Below are 22537 nucleotides of genomic sequence, written 5' to 3'. Positions count from 1 at the left end.
CGGCTGCCTCGCGAGTACACCCGGCTCTATAAATTCCCCATGGAAACAAACTCGCCCGCCTCGTTTATCCGGAAAGGGAACCATCCCTCGTCCATCGCGACGAAAAGTAGACGCGACGAGCGTCGGCCCGCGCGTGCGCGCGCGCGCGCGAGGCTTTTGTCTTCGGAACGCGAGAACTTTCACGATCGGCTCCGCGAATGGCGTCGATCGTCCACGCGTCGCGTCGCGATCCCGGTCGATTATAATTCCGACTCGTCGGAGAGGAACACGCGAGAGGATCGTCGCGGACTCTGAGACGATCCACGTCCACGAGCCACGAGGTGCGGAAGCGACGGAGTCGACGGCGATCGCCGTGCGTCCCGGTCGCACGGTCCTGACGGGAGATGTACCGTTCGACGCGACGACTAAGATGTCCGCGTATCTTCCGGCCGGAAGTCTCGTTCCCCTAACCGCGGAGCCACCTAGCTCCCAATTATTGTATCTCGAATCCGCGATCGTCGCGACCTGCTTGCCTACGTTCGCGGAGAGAATCTACCCCCCCCCCTGCCCCCACCCCCCTAACCATTGCATCGGTCATCTTATCCGCGGAGAGTCGTGCTTCTTCGTCGCTTTAGGCAGCTAAGTATTAATAAATAGTGTCTCCGTAACGAGCTCGCGACTAGAACCGTACGCGCTAGTAAATATATATATACTATATATATATAATAATAATATAATATATAATATAATAATATAATATCATAATGTAATAGGTATAATCGACTAGAGTGACTAGACTGCAGTGTGGACGTCACCGTTCGACGCGTCTCTCTCCCATTTCGTTTTCTCGTTTCTCACTCTTTTCTTCGAGAAACCGTTATATCGTTCGAATCATCCTCGTCTCTATTTTCTATCGTTCGACTCCCGTTTACTTTTTTCTCGTTTTCTTTTCGTTTGCTTCGATTTAAGACTTAAACATTACTGGACGTTTTTGTTAATGTTAGACATTATTTAAGAAACCGATACCACCACCTCTTCTCTACTCTCATCGATCATAATCACCGTCGTTGCGTTATTCCGCATCATCAAAATCATCATCATCATCATCATCAGCAGCATCATTATCATCATCATTATCAACATCATCGTCATCATCATCATCATCATCGTCGTCGTCGTTATCATCATCATAATTATCATCATTATCATTATCATCATCATCATCATCACCACCACCACCATCATCATCATCATCACCATCACCACCATCATCATCATCATCATCATCATCATCATTACCATCATCATCATCGTCATTATCATCATCATCATCATCATCATCATCATCATCATCATCATCATCATCATCATCATCATCATCATCATCATCATCGTCATCATCATCGATCCTCTTCCGCGATCATGTATTACCGTTTTCTTTTGTTTTCATTTTTGTTTTGCTACGCGTCATATCATTCTCTACTGGCACTTTTCTACTTAAAACCTACGGGCAAACCTTTTCGTATATCCGGATCGTTCCCGAATTCCCCCGACAGCTTAAAACTTTATCCGGGCGTCGCCAGATGCGAGCGCTAGCTTTCCGAAACGAACACCGCGGCGCTGGCGTCGTCGGGACGCCCGACGACATTCGGCGGCGCTGCGTAGCGCTGCTACAAGTCGCAGTTCGTGTTCTGTTGATGTTGCGTCGCACTTTGTTGTTGCTGCTGCTGCTGTTGGCCGGGGATCTCGTCGTCGCGAAGGCAGGCGGACTCCAGATGCTTGTTCAGGTAGGACTTGAGCGCGAAGGTCTTGTGACAGCGCGAGCACTCGTAGTTCTTGTCCGCGGAGTGGGTCTGCATGTGGGCCCGCAGATTCGACCTGTCCGCGAACGCCTTGCCGCAGTGGGCGCACCCGTACGGCTTCTCGCCCGTGTGACTGCGCAGATGACCTTGCAGCAGCCACGGCCTGGAGAACATCTTGCCGCAGACGCCGCAGCTGTGGGCCAGCTTGTGGGTCAGCACGTGCATCGCGAGGGCGGGCATGCTGACGTACGCCTTGCCGCAGTGGATGCACTTCTTCGCCGATTGGGAGTCCAAGCTGCGGTGAGTCTGCTTGTGCCGGGACAGGTTCGACGAGGTCGCGTACTGTTTGCCGCACTCCGTGCACGTGAACTTGGGCCTGTCGGGTTGCGCAGCTTCCTTGTCCGGGACGGCGGCGCCGTTCGTGCTCGTGCTGCGACGTTTCGACCGGCCGTCGGACACGAAGAACGCCTCGTACGTGTACGCGACCGTCTTGCTGCCGTTGCCGCCGTTGCCGCCGCTGCCGGTTAAGAAGATCGGTAAGACGGGATTGATCGTTTTCCGGGCTCCGGAAAGTTCGGAGATTCGTGGTCCGAGGACGAGGTTTCGGGAAATTAACTAGCGATAGGCCGATCATGCGACAGATCAACGCAACAACATCCACCATAGCCAGATACCATAGAAACGCGATCGACGGTCTCGAAACAACATCCAGCAAGCAAGATTGTACATCGAAGCAACGATAGCGTCACATCGAACATTGGTTCGGGGGTAAACGGGCTTTCCGTGTAGCGCACAGTGGTCGATTTTGAGACACCCGGCGCGCGAGTAATTCCAAAGCGAGAAAAGCAACCCGCGTCGACTGCGACGCGTTTCCTGTAAGAACGGGTCGCTGCTAGCCGATCAGGCCTATATCCGTGACCCCGAGCGTCGATACGACCGCCATTATATTCTATCGAAAGATTTCGGTCGAGTCCGAAAGATTGGCGCCCCCGACTTCGGTTCCCAAGAGCGACCACTGTGTCTCGAGATTGCCCGCGCGATCGGTGAGCAAACAGGGATCGGTGGTATTCTCGCGCTGCAGAAGTTGCGAGCCGCGATCGTCGAGCTCGCGGCTACTCACCCGTCCCTACCGGTGCTGCCGTTGAGGTTCGCGTTGACCTCCGCGGTCGCGGGAGACCGAGGCTGCGGCGTCTGCTGCTCCTGCTGCCTCGGCTGGCCGGTGGGCTGCGAGCCGGGCACCGGTACCAGCACGGAGACCGGGATGGGCTGGGCCGCCGGCGCCGTTTGCAGTTGCGTCGGCTGCAGCTGGCCCGCCGCCGTTACCGCCACCGCCACCGCCACCGCCACCGCGCCGGGCTGCGGGACCGCTGCCGGCAGCGGCGGTGGCGGAGGCGGCGGCGGCGGAGGCGGCGCCGGCGCCGGCGGCGGAGGCGACAGCGTGTGGATGAAGACGGAGTGCGTGGGCGCCGCCGGGGACGCGCTCAGATCTAGAATGGCCTGCGCCGCCGACAGATCCTCCTCGGCCGAAGTCCGGATCTCCGAGGTCGGCTGCAGGCTGTACGGCCGGTAGATGTCCTTCTTCTTCGGCGGCAGCGACAGGGCCGTGCCGGTGCTGGTGAAGCACATCGCGAGACTCTTGCGGGGCGGCAGGCCGAGCGAGGTGGACGACGGCGACGACGACGCTGTCGCGGTTGGATGGGCCTGGTGCAAGCTGGAGCCGGTTACCACCGCGGCCAGATCTTGGGGAGCTGCCGGCTGCGGCTGCTGCTGCTGCTGCTGCGGCGGCGGTGGCGGCGGCGGTGGAGGCGACGGAACCACCGGTCGGGCCAACTCCGCCGCCGAGCGCAGAGTCGCGTACTTTGGCGGCTCTTCATGGTTGATCCAGGCCTCGTGCGTGTAACCTGCAACGGGAACACGAAGACGATCGTTAGTCGGGAGAACCGGTTTGACGCTGTAACGAAGAAATGCGCGACCCGATACGGATTGGTGCGGTAGAACCTCGAAAGTTGCGCGAGACCGAGCCGAGAATGCATGCGGGAGGTTCGCGCAATTACCGAGGCAATCGATCGGCCGAGACCTCCGACCACGTATACGTAGAGATACCGCGCGTACTCCTACAGTTTCGCTCGACGGACGGTGTTATAGATCCGATACGACCGTTACGACGGCTACGATAAAATAAAAAGCCACGTTCCGCCTCGCACCCTCGTTTTTCATTTCGCTCGTACGCCGAACGAGGGAAAGATGGAAGCGCGGCGAACGTTTGTAAGCGATTGCCGGAATGCACTGTCCCGAGGAGAGTTCGAGGATCCACGGATCGACGATCCGACAGGTTGAAAAGTCGCGTCCGAGTTGGATCGTCGAGGTCGGAGGCGGCTGTTCGACGAACGATAAAAAATGGAAACCGTTGAAAGTTCAAGCCATTCTCCGAAATTATTGTAACGTTATAACGGCGCTCGTTGACTCGGTTCGTTCGACGAAACGGTTCGGCCTCTGTCGAGCCTAAAATTAGATCCGAATATTAATCGGTCGGATGCGCGCGTTGGGGATGGTTCGACGGGAAATTCGAAGCCGATCGGAGGCTGTTAATGGGTAACGCGAATTAACGATTCTGGCAATCGAGGGATCGAAGATCGGATTATCGGCCGGTCGCGTGCCAAATTTTTAGCGGTTCGGTCATTTTCGACGGCGACGAACTCGCCGTGGTTCAATTTCCTCCCCTCGTTACCACCCGAAACGCGGAAAATCTGCTGATCCGCATCGCGAGTGGTCCTGTCGGGTCGAACAATGGAGGATTCTCGACCGGTTTCTAACGAGTGTATCGATCGGAGTTCCTTCGCCGTCCTCGTGCACAAAAGCAACAAGGACTTCCGGCTTCGGTGTTTCGCCGAGGCTCGGCGCTCTCCGGTCGTCGGGATTGTCGCGCTCGCGACTCGAGACTCGAGATTCGCGAAGCACAGCCGACGGTCGGACGACGGGGACGACGGGGACGACGGGGACGACGGGGACGACGGGGACGACGGGGACGACGGAAGCCAGAAATTGCGGGACGGGGGATGCTGGCTGCTGCGAGGGAGCGAGAAGGAAATTGCTCGGCCGGGTAATTTCTCCTTTCTCGTATTCCTATTCGTATTCGTATTCGTACATCTACGCGTATACATATACGTATACGTATTCGAGGCTCGGGGTTCGCAACAATGCGAACCGTCGCGTTAGATTGTCGCAGCGGACGGTATCGATCGCATCCGGTTGGAAGTTGGCGGTTGGGAGTTGGGAGTTGGGAGTTGGGAGTTGGGAGTTGGGAGTTGGGAGTTGGGCGTTGGGAGTTGGGAGTTGCCAGTTGGAAGGCAACGAGGCATCGAAGGCTGACCGTGTCGCGTGGTCGAGAGCAATAAAAACGGCAACTGGCTCGGCCGGTTAAACAATTTAAGCGCGGCGAGGCGCGTCACGCGAGAGGAAACCGACGGAATCGAAAATACTCGATACCGAGCAAAGTCCCTTCGCCGACGTTGGGCCGCCAGACCCGATCGGCCGACCGTTCGACCGGTCCCTCCGGTCGACGGTTCGAGGAAAGTTCGAAGGTCGAGCCAGGACCGGGCCGATTCGCTTCTGTTGAACGGGAACGGCAACGACAACGGCAACGGGAACAATTAATTAGTACCGCGGGCCGAGTGTCCGCTTCGGGCAGAGTTCCCCAACTGTTTCGGGAAATTGCTTTCGCAACTACCGGCCCGGTAATTGTTCCCCGTCTCTCCCACTTTCTCATTTGTTCGGGCAACGTTCGGATATCGGCGAATCGACGCGCGCGTCCGAAAAATTGCTCGCTCCCGACGGATTCCTTCGCGAATTCCTGCGAACTGGCCGACCCGCCTCGCGGGCCACGGGCCTCGGTCTCGCCGACTTCGCGTCTTCGTCGCGCCTTCGTTCGCGCGTTCGCGTCGGCAGCCGAACCGGCCACTTTAGGTGTTTCCCAGCGCAGATCGAAGCTGTTAACGATCGGTGGAAGACCTCTGTCGGTTCCCAAAGACCCTCCGGTGACCTTCCACGCAATTCGAAGGGCTTCCCTATTTCTTTGGGGGCTCTCTGTGGCCCTCGAACGTCTCCGATTCCTTCTCGGGGATATTCGGGAACTCCGAATGTCGAACGTCGCTCGAAAACAACGGTTATATCACCGATAGACTCAACATATTTTTCAATAGATTTTTTCGTTTCGAAACGAACGCGTATTGGGTTCTTAAGGCGTTCAGTTTTGTGGTTCAAAAGATAGCCGGGCGCGAAGCAACGCTAGGTGCGGCGAGGCGAGGCCGGACGAGGCCGAACAAGGCGAAACAAAAGAAAGCCGTCTTCCGTCGGAGTCGAAACAAAGACTTCTAAAGGAATAACCACGAATGTAATTTCCCTCGCCGTTCGTGTTCCCTACATCCACGAAAGAATGGATTCAACGTACAAAACATCGAGACCGTGGCTCGGAGACGCGCGTCAGAGGCGGATCGTTGCGCGAATTGTTGCATCTTCGCGTTCGCAATCGATTCGGTAAAAACCGAAACGAGAAAGAAACTTCTTTCGTTGGCCAAAATACTCGTCTATTTTTCTACTCGTACTATTTCTTTTTTTTATGTCACGTACACGGTACTCTATATTCCAAAAATATGTCCGCTTCGCATTTCATTCTAGAAACGTTCTTTTCTTTCGAAATTCGACCAAAACTGTTTTCCAAGATTCCTGCTCTTCTCGGAAAATAGATTCGACCGTTTCACATCGATCGACTTCGTCTCGTAGAAGAGACCGCGAGCAGCGGTCGATAACGCGATCGGAATATTCCTCGGAGTCTTTTCCATCGGTCCACGTTGGCCCGCTTCGCCGCGTCCCCAGGAAATGAAAAATTCAATTTGTTCGAGCATCGAACGGCCGCGAAGACGAAGCACGGTGGAAAAGTCGCGACGAGAAGCCGATCGAGCGATCGCGAGGACGCCTGGGACGCGTTCGTTGCGAACGGAGAACGGGCTGCGCAACAGTTACCCCACGCTATATTATACAGAAGCCTTTTTACCCTCTCGGTTTTTCGACCCCGTCGTTTTCTCGTTAACAGCGGCACATGGTGGAAGCAGCTGGCGTGTGTCGGCACCAGGAAATGAAAACGGCGCACCGGTTCCGTCTGATTCACGAATTCAAATATTCATGGCAAGACTGTCGACAGAGAGAGAGAGAGAGAGAGAGAGAGAGAGAGAGGGGGGGGGGGCGAACAGCAGCAACCAGCTGACAGCGCGCGAGGGGAAGAAACGTTGCGTTATTGGCGCCCTTTAATTTTCGTCGCGCTGGAACGTTCCGTTCCACTCGAGAAAATGCTCCGGTATAATTAAAGATCGTCGCGCTGCCACTCGACCGGCCATTGTTTCCCGCATCGATATTACGGTCGACCCCTCCGGTAAATCAAGTTCCGCCAACCGGAATTTTTGTTGCGAATTTTTGTTTCATTCGCAGCTACGACACGCTAAAAAAATCTTCGCTCGCATACGTACAACGAGTCGGACACCGGTAGGCGAACGTTCTATTCGCGGATCGTTGCAAAAATTAACGCGCGGAAGTTCGATACGAACAACGGCGTTAACGAACCGATCGTTCGACGTACAAAAATCGGCGCTTCCGCGGTCCGCGCATCCGTCCCGCGTATCCGTGTATCTGTATCCGTATCCGAGCGTATCGACGTCGACGCGGCGAATGCGGAACGCGGGGAACGACGGGCAAGGTTTTCGAACGTTTCGCGCGAATGCGGAGGAAATTTGATAAATATTCCGACACTTGGAACGAACGCACCGCCGCTCGACCCACAGGCACGAATTCGCGAAATTCCCATCGACGGCATCGGCGCGACGCGCCGCCGAAAATGCCGCGCGTCGGGTGTCGAGAGCTTCTTTCGATTTGCACGGATCAAACGAGAACGTTGTTTACCGGCCGGTGCAACGAGACCGTGGCTTTTAATTACGCGCGGGTTGTTCCAGCGGATCGAAACGAGGCGAGAAGCCCTTCGCGTTACGGATACGCGCGCAGTTAACAACCTCCGTCGAACGTTCTTCGTTGCCGATGTTTTCCTATCGAGTGCTTTTCGTTCGATCGTTCGAGAGAGAAAATCGGCTTTGATTCGGTTTACTTCGGTAATCGAAGTAACCGAACCAAGATCGATCGGCCGATCGATTTTCGTTGAAACGAAACGTATTAGCCTGTTCGGACTCGCGAGCTTCGAGACCGAGAACCGAAGCGAGAAAACGAGGAGACCGGCGGTCGTCGCGCGATCGATCGCGAGTCGTTCGTCGACGATCGCCGTGCCGGTTTCAGCGGACGCTCGTCGACGCTGGTCGTCGCTGGTCGTCGCTGGTCGTCGCTGGTCGTCGCTGATCGGCGGTGGTTGGCGCCGGTCGGCGCTTGCGTCCTCGTCCTCGTCCTCGTCCTCGGAGATAGTCGGAACGCTGTTGCTTGTCGCTCGGACGCCGGAATCGTAGGTAATGCTCCCATGAATATGGAACGAAGCCGGTTAATCGCGTAATACTGTTGCTGCTTTTGTTCGAGGTTTGTCGCCGATCACCGTTATGAATTATGTATGGGTCGTTTCGGTGATTTCGACGTTTCGGACCGCGCCGGACCGACTTGTTGCCCGTGTCCGGAACGGGCGTTTCGATGGAATTCCGACGGGACGACGAAACCTTTCTCGAATCGAAGCCCGAACGCCTCGCACTCGTCGAAGACGAGCTTTCCCGAAAAGGACTCGGCTCGCTCGCTGCAACTCGAACGAATACGTCGCGAATCTTTCCGCGAAGCAAACGTCGAATCGCGTCGATCGGACGAACCAACGGCCGTTCGGAGATTTCGTTGATCGAAGATGGAAACGATAGACCGAAGATCCGCGAGAGTCTCCGGCGCCTGGAGAATCTCCAGGATCTAGGGAGGCGAGCAGTCGTCGATCGCCGATCGCACCTGTTCCGAGGAGGACCCTGGGATCCCGAAGATGGACGTTCCCTCGTCTCGGCCGAAGGCGTTCCGGATCCGACGAATCGCGGCATACACCTACGCCTACGCTTACACCTACGCGTACGTATGTTCGCCGGTCGTAGGATTCGAGGCTCGTGGGACGCGTGACGGCAATAAATCAGAAAACTGTTCCGGCGATCGATCAGCCGGCGCGCATCTATTATTGGCTGAAATAAAAGGGAGTCGACGTCGACACATAGAGGGAAAGGAGAGTGGCCGTGTCTGGAAGTGCATTTCATCAACGCGAGAGGGACCGGAGGGACCGGAGGAACGGGAGCAGAGAGAGAGAGAGAGGATGGGCGAGGGTGGTCCGGAGAGGGGGTAGACAAAGAGAGGCAGCAGGGGAGAGGGTGAGAATCAATAATGTCGAATGAACGCTCCGCACGCTCCCACGAGTCTGTTGATTCTAGCCTTTGAAAGGCCGATGTAAGGTCCTTTGCCATTGTTATTCGTCGATCGGTTCCGACCGCGATCGAACCCGATCCGTCGCCGCTCCCTCGGCGAGCCCTCCTCCGCCGATATCTCTTAAACGGAGCCAAGCCGACGCGCCGCACCGCGCCGCACCGCGCCGCGCCGACGAGGCTGCGTCGCACCGGTGCAATAACATGTGCGGAATATGCAGAATATGCAGATGCTGCACCGCCGACCGTGGTAACGCGACGCCGCGCGACACGCCGGCGAACCTTCTTCTTCTTCCTCTTGTTCGCCGTCGCCTTCGAGTTCGTCTTCGTCTTTTGGCCGATCGCGAGAAAGCAACGCGTCGATGGACCGCGTAAAAAGATAATCTAACCTTACGGGAAAAATCAAAATTGCATTCTCATTGAAATTCCAAGTCCGATCGTGGATATCGTGGACCACGGTTTCGAATCGAATCGTTCGGCGCGAAAAATATTCGAAAACGATCGAGTCGCGCGGAACCCGACCGAACGATGAAGGGTTACGTGACCGCTACACGAGGAAAATGCAATTCGTTATTCACGATGGAATTACGGCAAAAGGAAGCCGTTTAATCGATGCCGCCCCGTCGTTACATATTTTCGACCTGAATTCTGATCGCCTCGCGACGACTCCTACGCCGGTGGCTCGACGTCGATAACGAGCAAAATAAAAAGGACACGAACGAAACGCTTTTACGAACGACCGAAACCTCGCGAACTTTGAAACGCAGTCGTTCCTTTTAATTCGGGCACGGCTGTAAAAGCATCGATCGCGATAAACGTTTATCGAACGCGATAAATATTTGAAAAGAAACTGCGACCATCGGATAAATTGGCCAAATTTACGATAAATTCGGACGCGACGAACGTTCCACCGAACTCGCGAACTCCGACGCGAGAAAAATTAAAGAAACCGGAACGGAATAGCGGAGCGAGGTTCGACGGAACGTAGAAACCGCGACGGGGTTAAAAGTTTGAAGAAAAAGTAAGAGAAACGAGAAAGACGATGGTTCGAGTGCCGCGTAATTTCGCGAAAGGGCGTAGAATCTCGTCGTCGGCGAGGCGATTCGCGGAACGCGCGCGCGAACGGGCGGCTAAACACGGTCGGGCGAACAAGTTGCTGTAATTTTCATAAGTTCGATCCGCGCTTCGCGTCGCCGCGCGTCGCCTGGCGTCGCCTGGCGTCGCCCAACGTCGACCACGCTGTCGCAGAGGCGCACGTGTTACATAACAGTTCGCGCCATGTTAAAGACCCGGCACGGTCGGGCGTTACAATCGATAACGAAATTCAATTAACAGCTGGATTCGCGCGGTTTTCGCAGTAATTCGCTCGCTTACGCGTTTGGTTCACGTGCGCCCGGTTACGTAACGTTCTCCTATAATTATCAGCTGCGCGTGTTCGTAGTTCATAGTTCGTAGTTCGCAGTTCGTAGTTCGTAGTTCGTAGTTCGTAGTTCGTAGTTCGTACGCGGAGCCTTCTATCGACGAAAGCGGATGGCGATTACGTTGGCCGAGGCTCGAGGCCCGAGGCTGCGCGGCGTTCGCGAAACCAACGAATCGACGCGATAAATTGCCGGAGATAACGATCTTTTTAGAACGTCCTCTTATCAATTTACAAGCCCGCGCGGTTTCTTAAATCATGCTCGAACCGATAGCGCCGCGTCGGTCGAGGTCGAGCCGCGCGACGTATACGTGTATACGTATAAGTACAGTGTACGATGTACGGGGACGTAAATCAACTTGTGGAGCGTATTCAACACGTAAATACTCGCAGGTAGCGACGATCGAGTGCGAACCGCGGGACGTTACCTGTCGCATTTTTCGAATCTCGTTCTCGTTCAGTCGTTTCTTCGACGATCGCGCGAGCTCGTCGTTACCGGATCGTTGTCGGGCATTTTCATAGAAGAAACGGTTGGAACGGTCGGACGAAAGACGTTCGAACGTTTTTACTTCGCACACCTCGCGACGCGATCAATTCCGTTTTACTCGGGAGTTTGCTCGTTCGAGTTTCCGTGCCGCGGAGAAGCGGAAGATTCTCGCCCGTCGAGCGACTCGTTTTCCTCGAAAGATTCTACGAAAATCAAAGAAATTTGTCGGAAAATCTATACTCCCGGCAAAATAAAGCGCAAAGATCGCCGCGAAGCTTGCTCTCGGGGCTCGATTCGAGCTCTCGCCATTGTTCGCGACGAAGCGAAAATTCCGCTCGTTGAGCGCAAAATAAACTGGCTCCGGTAAGCTCTACCGGCTCTACGGCTGCGACTAAAAGCGTCGCCGAAAATCTCGGCGCTTTTTGGCATCGCTGCTGAAAGCAGTCGCCGGTGCGCGGCAGCACTCCAGAGGAACTTGACCCAAATGCCAGAGAAATCTGTTTCCAAACGCGGCGGCGGGCATCTTGGCGCATCGATACCGGTCGCCGCCGAGCGTCGAGCGCCGAGCCCCGACCACGCGAAAGCCTGCCTGTCCCTGGGGAGAGCTCGGCCACCAACCGATCCGGAAGCCCCTAAAATCGCTCTCGAGCCTCGAAGCCTCGAAGCCGCGAAGCCTCGAAGCCTCGAAGCGTCCAACAGCTCCGCGGAGGAGCCCCTCCCGCGCTAATCGGCCGCGACGCGACGGCTCGAGCGGCCGCGTGCAACAGCCTCCGATGGTCGCCGCGTGTGCCCGACGCGCCGAACAAAAACTGCGTTTTCGCGACGCTTAGCGACGCCGGCGAGCCTCGGGGCCGTTCGGTGTCCGAATTTCCGCGTTCCGGTTCGCGAGAAGAGAAATTGCTGGGTAAAAGGCTGGCCGACCGGCTGGCTGGCCGCTCCGTGCGCGCGAGCGGGGTGACCCAAATGGAACGTGGAAAAGAGACGCGCGGAGCGGGAAAGAGAGAGAGATATCCTCCCCTTTCGCTTCGATCCGCCCAAAGATCCGCAATAAAATCAACGATCGGGTCTGCGACGGGTGTGTCGCGCGCGGCTCTTCGTGGTCGACGCGTTCGCCCCGTGCGTGTGCGCCACGCATGGCCGGAATTCGCATGGCCGGAACGAGGAAAATCATTAACCCGGCCCGAAAGGAGACGTTATCCGGCGAGCGTCCCCATGGGGCGGCTGGCTGCCGCGTTATCGCGCCGACTACCGCAATTTCTCTATAGCACAGCCGATCGGCCAATCGGCGGGTGTGTCAGCCCCGTGGCTCGACGCATGGCCAGACTCTCTCCCCGACTGCTGGCTGCGGCCTGCTGGCTGCTGGCTGCTGGCTGCTGCTGCTGGCTGCTGCTGGCGGCCGCTGGCTCGACTCTTTTTTCCGAATAGCCGCGCGAGAACCGTCAGGGCGTGGCGCCTAGGACCGGTGTCTATCGACGTCTAGTTCGGGGGATGCCAGCGTCGATCGTTTCGACGACCGCGATCTCGGATATTCTACAGGTTTTCGGTGGCAGCCGATGCTCGGGTCCACGTGGGGAATACGACGAGGACCGTACGCGCGCAGGGTGTTGGTCGAGAGAGAGAGCCACCGTTGTCGCTACCGTAACCGTAACCGTTATCGTTACAGTTACCGTTACCGTTACCGTTACCGTCGTCGTCGACGGGCACGCTACTCACCGTGGTAGTACAGCGCTCCGGAGGCGTTGAGGGGCGGCGGACTGGGCGCAGTGGCCCCGGCGGTCGGGCTGTGCGGGCCCCAACAGGTCTGCTGATGATCGACCTGCCTGCTGTCGGTGTCGCCGACCACGTCGATCTCCTCGTCCTCCGGCTCATGCCTGTGCTGCCTCTTCTCGAGGCTGCCCGACCCCTGCATCTCGTGCACCACCACGCCGTTGGTCGCGTGCTCCTGCATGCTCAGGCCGGACGGATCGGTCTCCTCGTCCTGGGTGTCGTCGACGCGGTCCGGCCACGGGTAGGCCTTCCATTTTTTGGCCATGAGGCAGCGCGGCATGCTGACCGACGACCGCGACTTCTTCTCCCCGCAGCTGCTGCTGCTGCTGCTGCTGCTGCTGCTGACGATGACGCTGGTTGTCGACGTCCGGCGATTCCGTCGAGGTCCGATCGATCACCGGGGGGCGACGATCGACCGACGATCCTCTCGACGACGACGACGACGACGACGACGACGACGACGACGAGAAGCTATCCTCGTCCCGCTCCTCCTCGGCTACCACAGCACTGCTAGCAACACCCTCACGAACCGCACCAACGAACGCACCACCGTACCGATTAGCCGCGACGTCGATCCCGGTGACGTCGAGGATCGCGACGAGGCCGCCTAGCCGGCCGCCACCGGTGCAGCGACGCCGCCGTCTCCGTCGCCGCCGTCCGTCGTCGCTGCCCAGCCCCGCGCCTGTCGCCAACCACCTCCTCCTGGTTACCTCGCGGACCGAAGCGGACGATGCCCGCCGGCTGCTGCACGGCTTCCGCGTCGACCTGCCTTTCTCACGATCGGTCGCGATCTGCAGCCTCGTCATCGGCACGGCGAGGGCAGCTCCTTCGTAGGATGCACCGCCACCATGCCAGCCTCCGACCGCGTCGACCGACCACCCTCCTCCGCCGGAACCACCCCAGTTGCTTTCTCTACCCTATTCGCTTCGAGCGAAATCTTCTACCGCTACGGAACTAGTTTTACGCTTTTTCTACTTGCTGTCTATCGCCGATTTTCCCTCTTGCGTCTCTCGCCTTCCGCCTTCCGCTTCCGTCTTTAGCTTTTCTCTCTCTCTCTCTTTCTCTCTCTCTCTCTCTCTCTCTATATATATATATATGTATATATATATATATATGTATATGTATATGTATATATATCTCGCTTCGATTCCGTTCTCCCTCTTGCAGGTGGGTTATTTCGAGTTTCGAGTTTCGAGCCTATTGCCTCCCCTCTCCGATCACCGATTAGTCCACGAGCTGCACCAAGTGGACCGACCGACTGACTGACTGACCGTCCGTCTTTCCTGCTGTCCGTCCGTCCGTCCGTCCGTCTGTCCGGATACTCTGGTCGCTCCCTGTCGCGGCTCTCGCCAGTGACAGGGGGTGCCCTCGAATACGATCACGACGTCGGGGTGCGACTGTTTGGTCGGTGGCGCTGCCGGTCCGCTGCTCGACCCCTACTCCGACCGGGCGCGCTCTCTCCGGTCCTCTTCCCTCCACGGCGATTCTCGTCGGCCCTCGTCGAACCTCGCCCCGTTTCAGTCCAACCGCCGCAGAGCCGGGAACCCCCGTCGTCCCGCCGCTGCGGCTCCCCTTGAGTCAGCATTCTGGGGTGGCGCTGCTGTTGCCGTCATCGTCGCTGCCTCCGCCTCTGCCTCTACCGCCGCCGCCGCCGCCGCCGCCGCCGATGGTTTATGCTGGAGGAGCAAGGGATGGCTGCGGCGCAACCCCTCGAGGCTGCCGATGGTAGTTCTCGATTCCTGCAGGCCTTTTGATTCGATGCGTTCGCTCGGTCGCGCGCGCGGGCACACGGTTTCGAGATGCCGCTGTGTGCACGCGCGGCCATTGGCGTAGCTGCCCGTTGGCTCCGGATCAACCGGCGTGTACCAACGGCCGTCGTCCCATTGTTGCGCAACGAGCACGCCGTTGTTGGCTCCTGGCAGCGACACCCGGTACCTTTAACCCCTGCCGATCCATCCGCGTATCGATTCCACGCCGAAAATTTCTCCGGCCCCCGAGCGACGCCCGTCGACGCCCGTCGACGCCACTGCGGGGGTGTGTGCCGGCGGAAACGAACGCGGACGCGGATCGAGACTCCTCCGGTCCGAGGGAACCAGCGATTCCCGAGTAAAGCGTTCTCGAGGAATATATCTCTCTCCCTTTCTTTCGCTGATTTACGCGCGGATCGTAAATCCGGGAAATCTAGCGACGTTCCAGGCTGCTGAACCTGGGACGAGAGGAGGATGGCGCGAGCGCGGGCACGTGTTGGAGCAAAACGTTGGCGATACGGTAGCTCCGTCGTCGGGACAGGCCGCGTCGAAAGTAGACGTCGCGGTCGGAAGAGGGAGAACAGCTGGCTAGGGTGCCACGGGCACCGGCCTCGTTCCTGGCCCCGGCCACGGCAATAGCAACGGCAACGGCAACGGGAACGGGAACGGCAACGGCAACGAGTACGTAAACGTCCGAGAAGAGAGGAGTGGCGACGAGACGAGCGGAGGAGAGAGGAGGGGCGAAGCCGGGGGCCGATGGTAATTCCAATTCCTATGGAAGATTGGCTGCATAGCGGTGACGCTGTGTCGCCGATACGCGACTCGACGCGAACTTGTTGGTTGGGCGACGTCGGTGTTGGTGCAGGCCGATAGGGGAGAGTCGCGCGCGCGGCTCGTCGGGGCGAACGCCGTTGCGAACGCCGTTGCGAACGCCGTTGCGCTCGCTGTACAGGGTGTACTCGGCCGTCCGTCTCTGTCTCTCTATCTCCCCTTTTGCGAAAAGGGGGAAGGTCGAGGGTGGAGGAGCCAGAAACGAGAATGTCGGCTAGGCGGAGGGACGCGAAGGTCCGCGAGGGCCGCGGGGGGGCGCGATTCGGCTCGTCGAGCGGCGAGCGGCGCGTGCGCCGAGCCTCGGCATCGACCCGACGCGCGACGTCTAGGGAACACCTGGTAGCGCCCCACGTGCCACGTTAGGGTGGCACCAGCCACCCCGCGCACGCGATCCCTCGTATCGAATATCACGCTGGCCTTCCTGTCCCGTCCTGCCCTGTCCTGTCCACTGACCCACGCCAACCGTGCCTTTCAACGTTCTCTCTCTCTCTCTCTCTCTCTCTCTCTCTCTCTCTCGTTTCACACGCATACGCGCTTTCTCTCGTTATCCAACCATCGTATCGGTCTCTTTCCATCTCTCTCAACGAGAAAACTCCTAATGGAACGGACGAATCCGGACCGTCGCTCGTCGCTCGCCGCTTTCTCTAATAGCGAACGCGGCCCTCCGCTACGGGACGCGCGCCTCTCGCGTATACACGGTACACCGTATACGACAATTTGTAGCATCCGACCAGAAACATACCGGGTAGTCCGTGGAAAATGGAAACGGTCGGCAGCTTCCGTCGCGTCTGGTTCGTCGAGAGTCGCCGCCGGGACAGGCAAAGACGTCGATGGAATCGAGCGAGCTCTTCTCGCGGAGGGGAGCGAAAATTTATCGCGTCGATTCGCGATAAAATAACCGACGAACGCGAGGAGAACTCGAGTCGCGACTCGCGGACCGATCGGCCGCGCGGCGATGCTTTTGCTTCGAACTGTACCTCCTCGATGGCGGTGTCTACGTACGGTATCTAAATGCACAAACCGTAATCAGATTTATCGTTTCATTTCCATTAATCTACATATCAATGATAAATATCGGAACGGTCCGCGCGGCTCACGCGAGTCGAAGCATGTACGCTGTTACAGGGCGGTCGACGAAGCTGGTCGTGCTTTGCTCGATTAATCGTTTCTCCCGGTGCCCCGCGTAAACCTCGACGAACGCTCGGAAAGACGCGTTATCCGTTTACAAAATTATACGCGTCGAAGCGACGACGCGAACTTCCTCTCCTACGCGAGTCGCGTTCGGACAGCTGTACGAGCAGCGGGAGTCTACGCGCGCGCATCGTCGACCCAGCATTCGCGATTCATTTTTTTCGGCCCTTAAATATTTGATCGCGCGAACGCGGCGACGCGATCGGTGTCGCGATACGGTTTCGTAAGATTTTTATCGGCGAACGGAACACGCGTTCGCGTTCGCGCCGAAGCCTGCTTCTCGTACCGTACGCGCGACAGAAGCGATTAAACTTCGACGAGACGGCACGCGATCGAACGTAACGCGTAAATGTACGACGATCGAAGTCGTCGATCGATCGAAAATAAGCGCAGCGAGGGTCGGAGAAACACCTGTTCGGTACTCGGGACAGATGCTAAAATAAAACGGGGAAGCGGGTTCGAAAAATACGTTTCCGTGCTCCAGGTTCGGCCGGCGGCACGCTGCGGACGAATATCGGACGAATCCGGGCCCACGGAAGATCCATCCCGGACAGAAATCCAGTTTTTGGAAATACCTGCTTTCGCGGAATCTATCGATAGGTCGCGGGCCGAAGCCGAATTAATCGGCGAGGGAGGACGAGGGCGAGGGCGAGGACAGGAACGAGCATGTCGCGGGGACCGCAAGCAGAAACGGTTGCGGGTAACGCGCGTTTCGAACCGCAAGCGATCACCGCAATTTCTGCCGCAACCAAGGAGTTTCCGGGTACCGATCGGGAACCGACAATATCGAAATTGGTTCGGAGCTCCGTTTCGCGGAACAGATGTTTCGCCGCGGGTTCCACGAACCTGCAGTTGCAGCTCCCTTCTCTCTCTCTCTCTCACACACACACACACACACACTCTCTCTCTTTCTCTCCCTCTCGCTCCTTCGGCAGCCTCGGCGTGTCCCATTTGCGGGCCATTGTCGTTCTTCCAGAGGCGTGTAAACTTTCTAAGCGGCGGCCCTCGTAATAACCGCGCGCCATATGACAAAACCGGGCCGCAACAGCTGATGCGTTCGACTCTGCCTCTCAATTTCGGAGATCGATCGATGCAACGCGACGCGCGACGCTCGACGGTGCGTCCCACCGACGATCCAATAACGGTAACGACCAGAGGCACGCTATGGCTCGAAGAACTAATGCGAGCTGCTCGTTCGACAAATCGGTTAACTCCGCGAAACGAACGATGGAGGAGAGCGATCGAATATTATACCTACCGCGCTCGCACGGTACAGGTACCGGGTACACGGTACAGTCTGTCCGAAAATTTCCTTTGAAAATGTGTCAGTGGGTTATAAAATAGCTCGCGAGCCGCGTCCTTTGCCGATATCGCGTACGCGAGGCGTCGTTTTACTCGACGAGACGAACTTTTGTTAACGGTTCGCGACCGTTCGGGACCAAAGGGATCGCCTTCGGCTGGTTTTTCTCGACTACGTAAACGACCTAAAAAAGCCCGTTCGGAGAAGCGAAAGCAGACGCTTCGCTGTTCGAAACGAGCCAAGGGCGAACCTTCTTCGATTTCTCGCGCGAGGTTGCCGGCCCTGTTTCGATCGTCGCGCACAGATTTTGATCGTGCCCGACGTTTTCGGGGCGACTCTTTTAAACGGTGCTTCTCGAATCGCTCTGCCAGGAATACCGGGCCTCTTCGCGGGCCTTTTTACGAACAGGAGTCGGACGATTCTCGCAAGCCGTAAACCATATTTTTCGAATCGTCCGACGAATATCGGATAGCAACGGACTGCGGGACGAGTCGTCCGACATCGTTCGATCCTCGCGTCTCGCGGTTGATAAAAAGAGTCGTGGAACGCGTGCCGAGGATCGATGACGGCTATCGTAAATTCACGCGCCTACCGGGTGGTCCCAGTTATTAAGTTAAGCTCGACCCGAAAGGAATAATTCGCTCTCGACGATAGTTCGCGTTGCGCGAGCAGCCGATTCGACTCGATGCGACCGTTGTTCGCATCCTGCGACAAAGTTCCGACCAACGCGTAAACGCGAACCCTGTGCGCCTAAACGTAATAATCCCAACCGATGATCCGTTGGTAGACGCTATCTTTTTTCCGAACCTGTAAAATCGATCGATCGACGCTTCTTGCGATGGAAACGAACAAGCAACGGGAAAATAAGAAAAGCGTAAAAGAGGGAAAGAAGAAACGACGAGGAAGGCGCGGAGAATCGATCGGATGCGAGAGCGAGACGACGTTCGCCTTTAATGACCGTCATCGATCAGCGTAGGCGTACGCCGTGGCGCGGCGCGACGGTAACCTTTCGATCCGATAATCCCGACGAATAAACTCGTCGGCGAGCCAACAGGGGCCGCTTAATTCGAGACGCGCGAAGAGATCGGTAGCGTTTCACGTTTGTTTCGTGTTTCGTGTTTCGTGTTTGGTGCCTCGCGTTCGATGTTCGACGTTTCGCGTTCGACGTTCGATGCGCCGATGCCGCGTACGACCGCGCGCGAATTCCGATCGCGATTACGCCGGCTCGGCCGGCCCGGTTCGCGTCGACCAGATATCCCCGGCTGTCCCTCCACGGGCAGTATCTCGTGCCGCATTCGTCCCGGCCGGCCTATCTAATCGATCGCTAATTAAACGGCGGCGCGAGCCAAGTCTTATTACACGTTCCGCCGCTCGGCCGTGATTTATCCGACCTCCGCGTATGCATCCTTGGCACCGGGCCCCCGCCCTGTCACGCTTCCTCGCCCGCACGCCTCGCACACGCTCGTACACGCCCGTAAACGCGCGTGTCCGTGCATACTCTCACCTCGACGACCTAATCTCGTTTATTGACCCGGCGCGGCGCGGCGGTCCGACCGGTATTTTTCCCGATTCCCACCTGGCCGACGCGCGCACGTGCCACCCGATACCCAGGTATCGGATAATAAATTCTCCGAAAGGTGCAACGCCGTCCGAGCGTGCCACCCTCGCGCTCGCGTGTATCCGCGAATTCGGTCCCGGACCGTGCCGAAGGGCCCACCGTCCTGTTCCAGGATCGAGATTTTCGTTTTCTCCGGAACCGAACGCGCTGCTCGGCGAAAGGAAACGAGCAGCACCCCCTCGAAAGACTGCGAACGAATCTCGAAACTGTGGCAATCCGTAGGAATTACGCCCGGCCGGAAGATTCGGCGTTTCCATGCTCGTCGATATACATACTTGGCGCGCGGACCTCCGACGAGGAATCTCCGTATCGGAATTCGCGCGTCGCAAACTCGTTTACGCGAGGAAACTGGAGCACGAGGCGAGGACGCACGAGGCGAGGACGCGCGAGCGCGGATACGCGTCGTCGCGGAGGAATCTCGCGCGATCTTTTCACGATTCTCGAGATTTTCGCCGCTTCGGCCGATCGGCCATCCCGAGCGACCCGACCGTCCCCCATCGTCGACGGTCCGTCGGTACCGTCGGGCACAGTTTTGTCGTCGAGACGACGAGGTGCGCGTGCCGCGCGCCGTCCGGCTCGTCGACCGTGCATTCGACGAAAGCGAATTTCGCGTCGCGGCGTCGCGGCTCCGCGCTGATTTTGATCGATCACGCGTCGATCGTTGACCGATTTCCACGTTCGATAGCCGCGATTACCGCGCGACGCGCTAGTAAATTTCCGCGAGCTTCCGTCGAACGCTTTCGGAACGAACGCGTTCGAAAGCAAATTAAAAACCGGTACGAACGATCGGAGTTTTACAGGGAGAAGGGATACGGAGAAAATTCGCGAATATCGCGAAAGATACGGCTCGAACGATGCGACAGGTTTTCGCGGACTACGGAGAAACGACGATGAACGGAGAGACGCGATAGGCCGGTCCGCGTTCCGCGCTCGTTTCTACGCGTCAGCGGCGGCGGTGCCAACTGCCGAGGCAGCAGGCGCTCTTCTCCCAAATCCGAAATCGAGCTAAAAATAACGCGAGAAAGACGTTCGACGACCCTGTGTGGTACGCGCCTATATTTACATATAATACAATATCCATCTGTCTCCGTTCTGCAAATTTTTGTTTCTTTTTGTTCGATTCGACGCTACACGAAACTAAAACGCGATCGAATTCTATCCGCGTCGCGTAGATACATTCGAACGTTTTGCTGGGCGTCGATCGAAACAGGTGCGCGTTCCTTTTCGAAGTTCCGAATTCTGGTCCTGGCGTAATTGCCGTGGGCTCGCGTGGCTCCCTCGGGAAGAGAAGTTCGTCGCCCCTCTCTTGTACGATCGAGAATCGTCGCGGTTCCTCCCTCGAGTCAACAAGTGGGCAAAATATCGAGATTGTTCGGATATTTTCGGAGGTTCCGGCAGTTTCGTTGTCCCTGGTCGTTGAACTATTCGAATTATTCGCTGCTCGATTACCAATTACCGGGATGGTGGAACGGCGAAAACGATCCACGGGTTCCGTTCGATCGGACGGCCGCCGAGAGTCGCGCGACCCCGGATCGACCCGGCTCCGAAGTGCTCCGAACCACCGTTCCCGACGAAAACGGCTCTCGCGATCCAAATCCTTGCTCTCGCGTCTCGTCGAAGTTTCGTCTTAGGATCCCGGCACTCCGGAACTCGAGGACGGCGAAGAATACCTGCCCCCGCGCGGCACGCGCCGCGAAACTCGAACTCGCGACTTGGATTCGCGCTGGTTCGGAACGCCCCTTTCGAATTTCTTGCTAATCGCTCGTACCGTTAACGACTGCTGCGAACTATATACGCGAATCACCGTGATTCCGTATTCGAAGTTCGCGACGCGAACCAGCGATTTTTCGAACCGGCGAGACGCGGATGCGTCGAACGTTTTGGCTGGGCGATGGAATCGGTAACGTAACTGCCGCACCTTCGGACTCGAGACTCGAGTCCACGCGAGAGCCTACCATAAATTAACCGAAAGCGGAGTAGCGTCGGACTTCGATGTCCTGTAAAAACGAGCCGTCGCCGACGAGCGCGACGACGAATGCGCATAGCGCAGCGTTTCGACGTTTCGCCGAAGACTCCTGCGCCGATTCTTGCGAATTTCCAACCTGGAACGATCCGAAGAGACGAAGATAACCGAGTCGTTTAAATCTCGGACGTTCAGGCGTCGCGTTCGGTTTGCCGCAGCGATCGGCGAAGAAGATCGAATTTGACACCGGAGGGGTGAGACGATGGGAATAGAGTCCGCATCCTACCAGATTACTCGATGGCCTCCCGATAGCCCCCCGCGTTGCGTTGCGTTGCCAGTTGGGCGAGGGCGAGGGTACGGGTAATGGCAAGGGAGTCGCGCGATTCGGCCCGACTGCTTCGGGAACCACGAGATATTTCACCCTTGTACCGTAAAAATCCTTGGGCGAGCCTGCATTCGATGGATCCACGAGGCGGAGAGGCTGCGGAGCGAAGAGCGGGGAGCTGCGCGGGGCAGGGGTGGAATCGAGAGAGAAAAGAAAATCGCCTTTTCCCCGGCGAAACGGGAAACGACGAACCGTGGAAACCGGGTGCGCGTCGATCGACGACGTTCGATACCGCGCGTCCTTGGAATTTCTGCCAAATTCGGAAAATCGATGTCTGGAAATCCGTGCCTCGAGATACGGTTGCACGCCGCGTTTTGGGAAAAGCTTCTTTCGAGGCGCGAACCGTCTCGAAGTTCGAGCTTCTTCGCGCGCCGGTCTTTTAAATTTCCAACGTCGGACCTTCTACCGAAGCCGTTCAAATTCCAATTCGGACCGCTTCGAACATCTCGCGTTCGAAATCTTTAAATTCCTCGAAGGATCGTCGCGTTCGAACTGCAAACTTTTTTCACGCGGCACTTTTCGATTCGAAACTTCGAGCCGTTTCACGGACCAACCTGCTCCAACCTTCGAACCTATGCAAAGCTCGAACACGCAAACGGCGAGTGGGAGATTCGGGAACCTCGCG

General features: G+C 57.3%; 1 protein-coding gene across 1 annotated transcript; it reads right to left on the bottom strand.

Moving 5' to 3' along the window:
* Positions 1–1641: 1641 nt before the first annotated feature.
* Positions 1642–15227, bottom strand: scrt (scratch). Its single transcript, XM_076523523.1, has 3 exons — positions 12823–15227; positions 2902–3682; positions 1642–2298 (listed from the first exon to the last, which is right to left on the bottom strand). Exons 1-3 carry the CDS (start codon positions 13154–13156, stop codon positions 1650–1652), a joined length of 1764 nt encoding a protein of 587 aa, XP_076379638.1. The 5' UTR covers positions 13157–15227; the 3' UTR covers positions 1642–1649.
* Positions 15228–22537: the final 7310 nt, after the last annotated feature.

The sequence above is a fragment of the Megalopta genalis genome, chromosome 1 (assembly GCF_051020955.1).
Source record: "Megalopta genalis isolate 19385.01 chromosome 1, iyMegGena1_principal, whole genome shotgun sequence".
Classification (NCBI taxonomy): Eukaryota; Metazoa; Arthropoda; class Insecta; order Hymenoptera; family Halictidae; genus Megalopta; species Megalopta genalis.
This window is presented reverse-complemented; position numbering and strand designations above follow the sequence as displayed.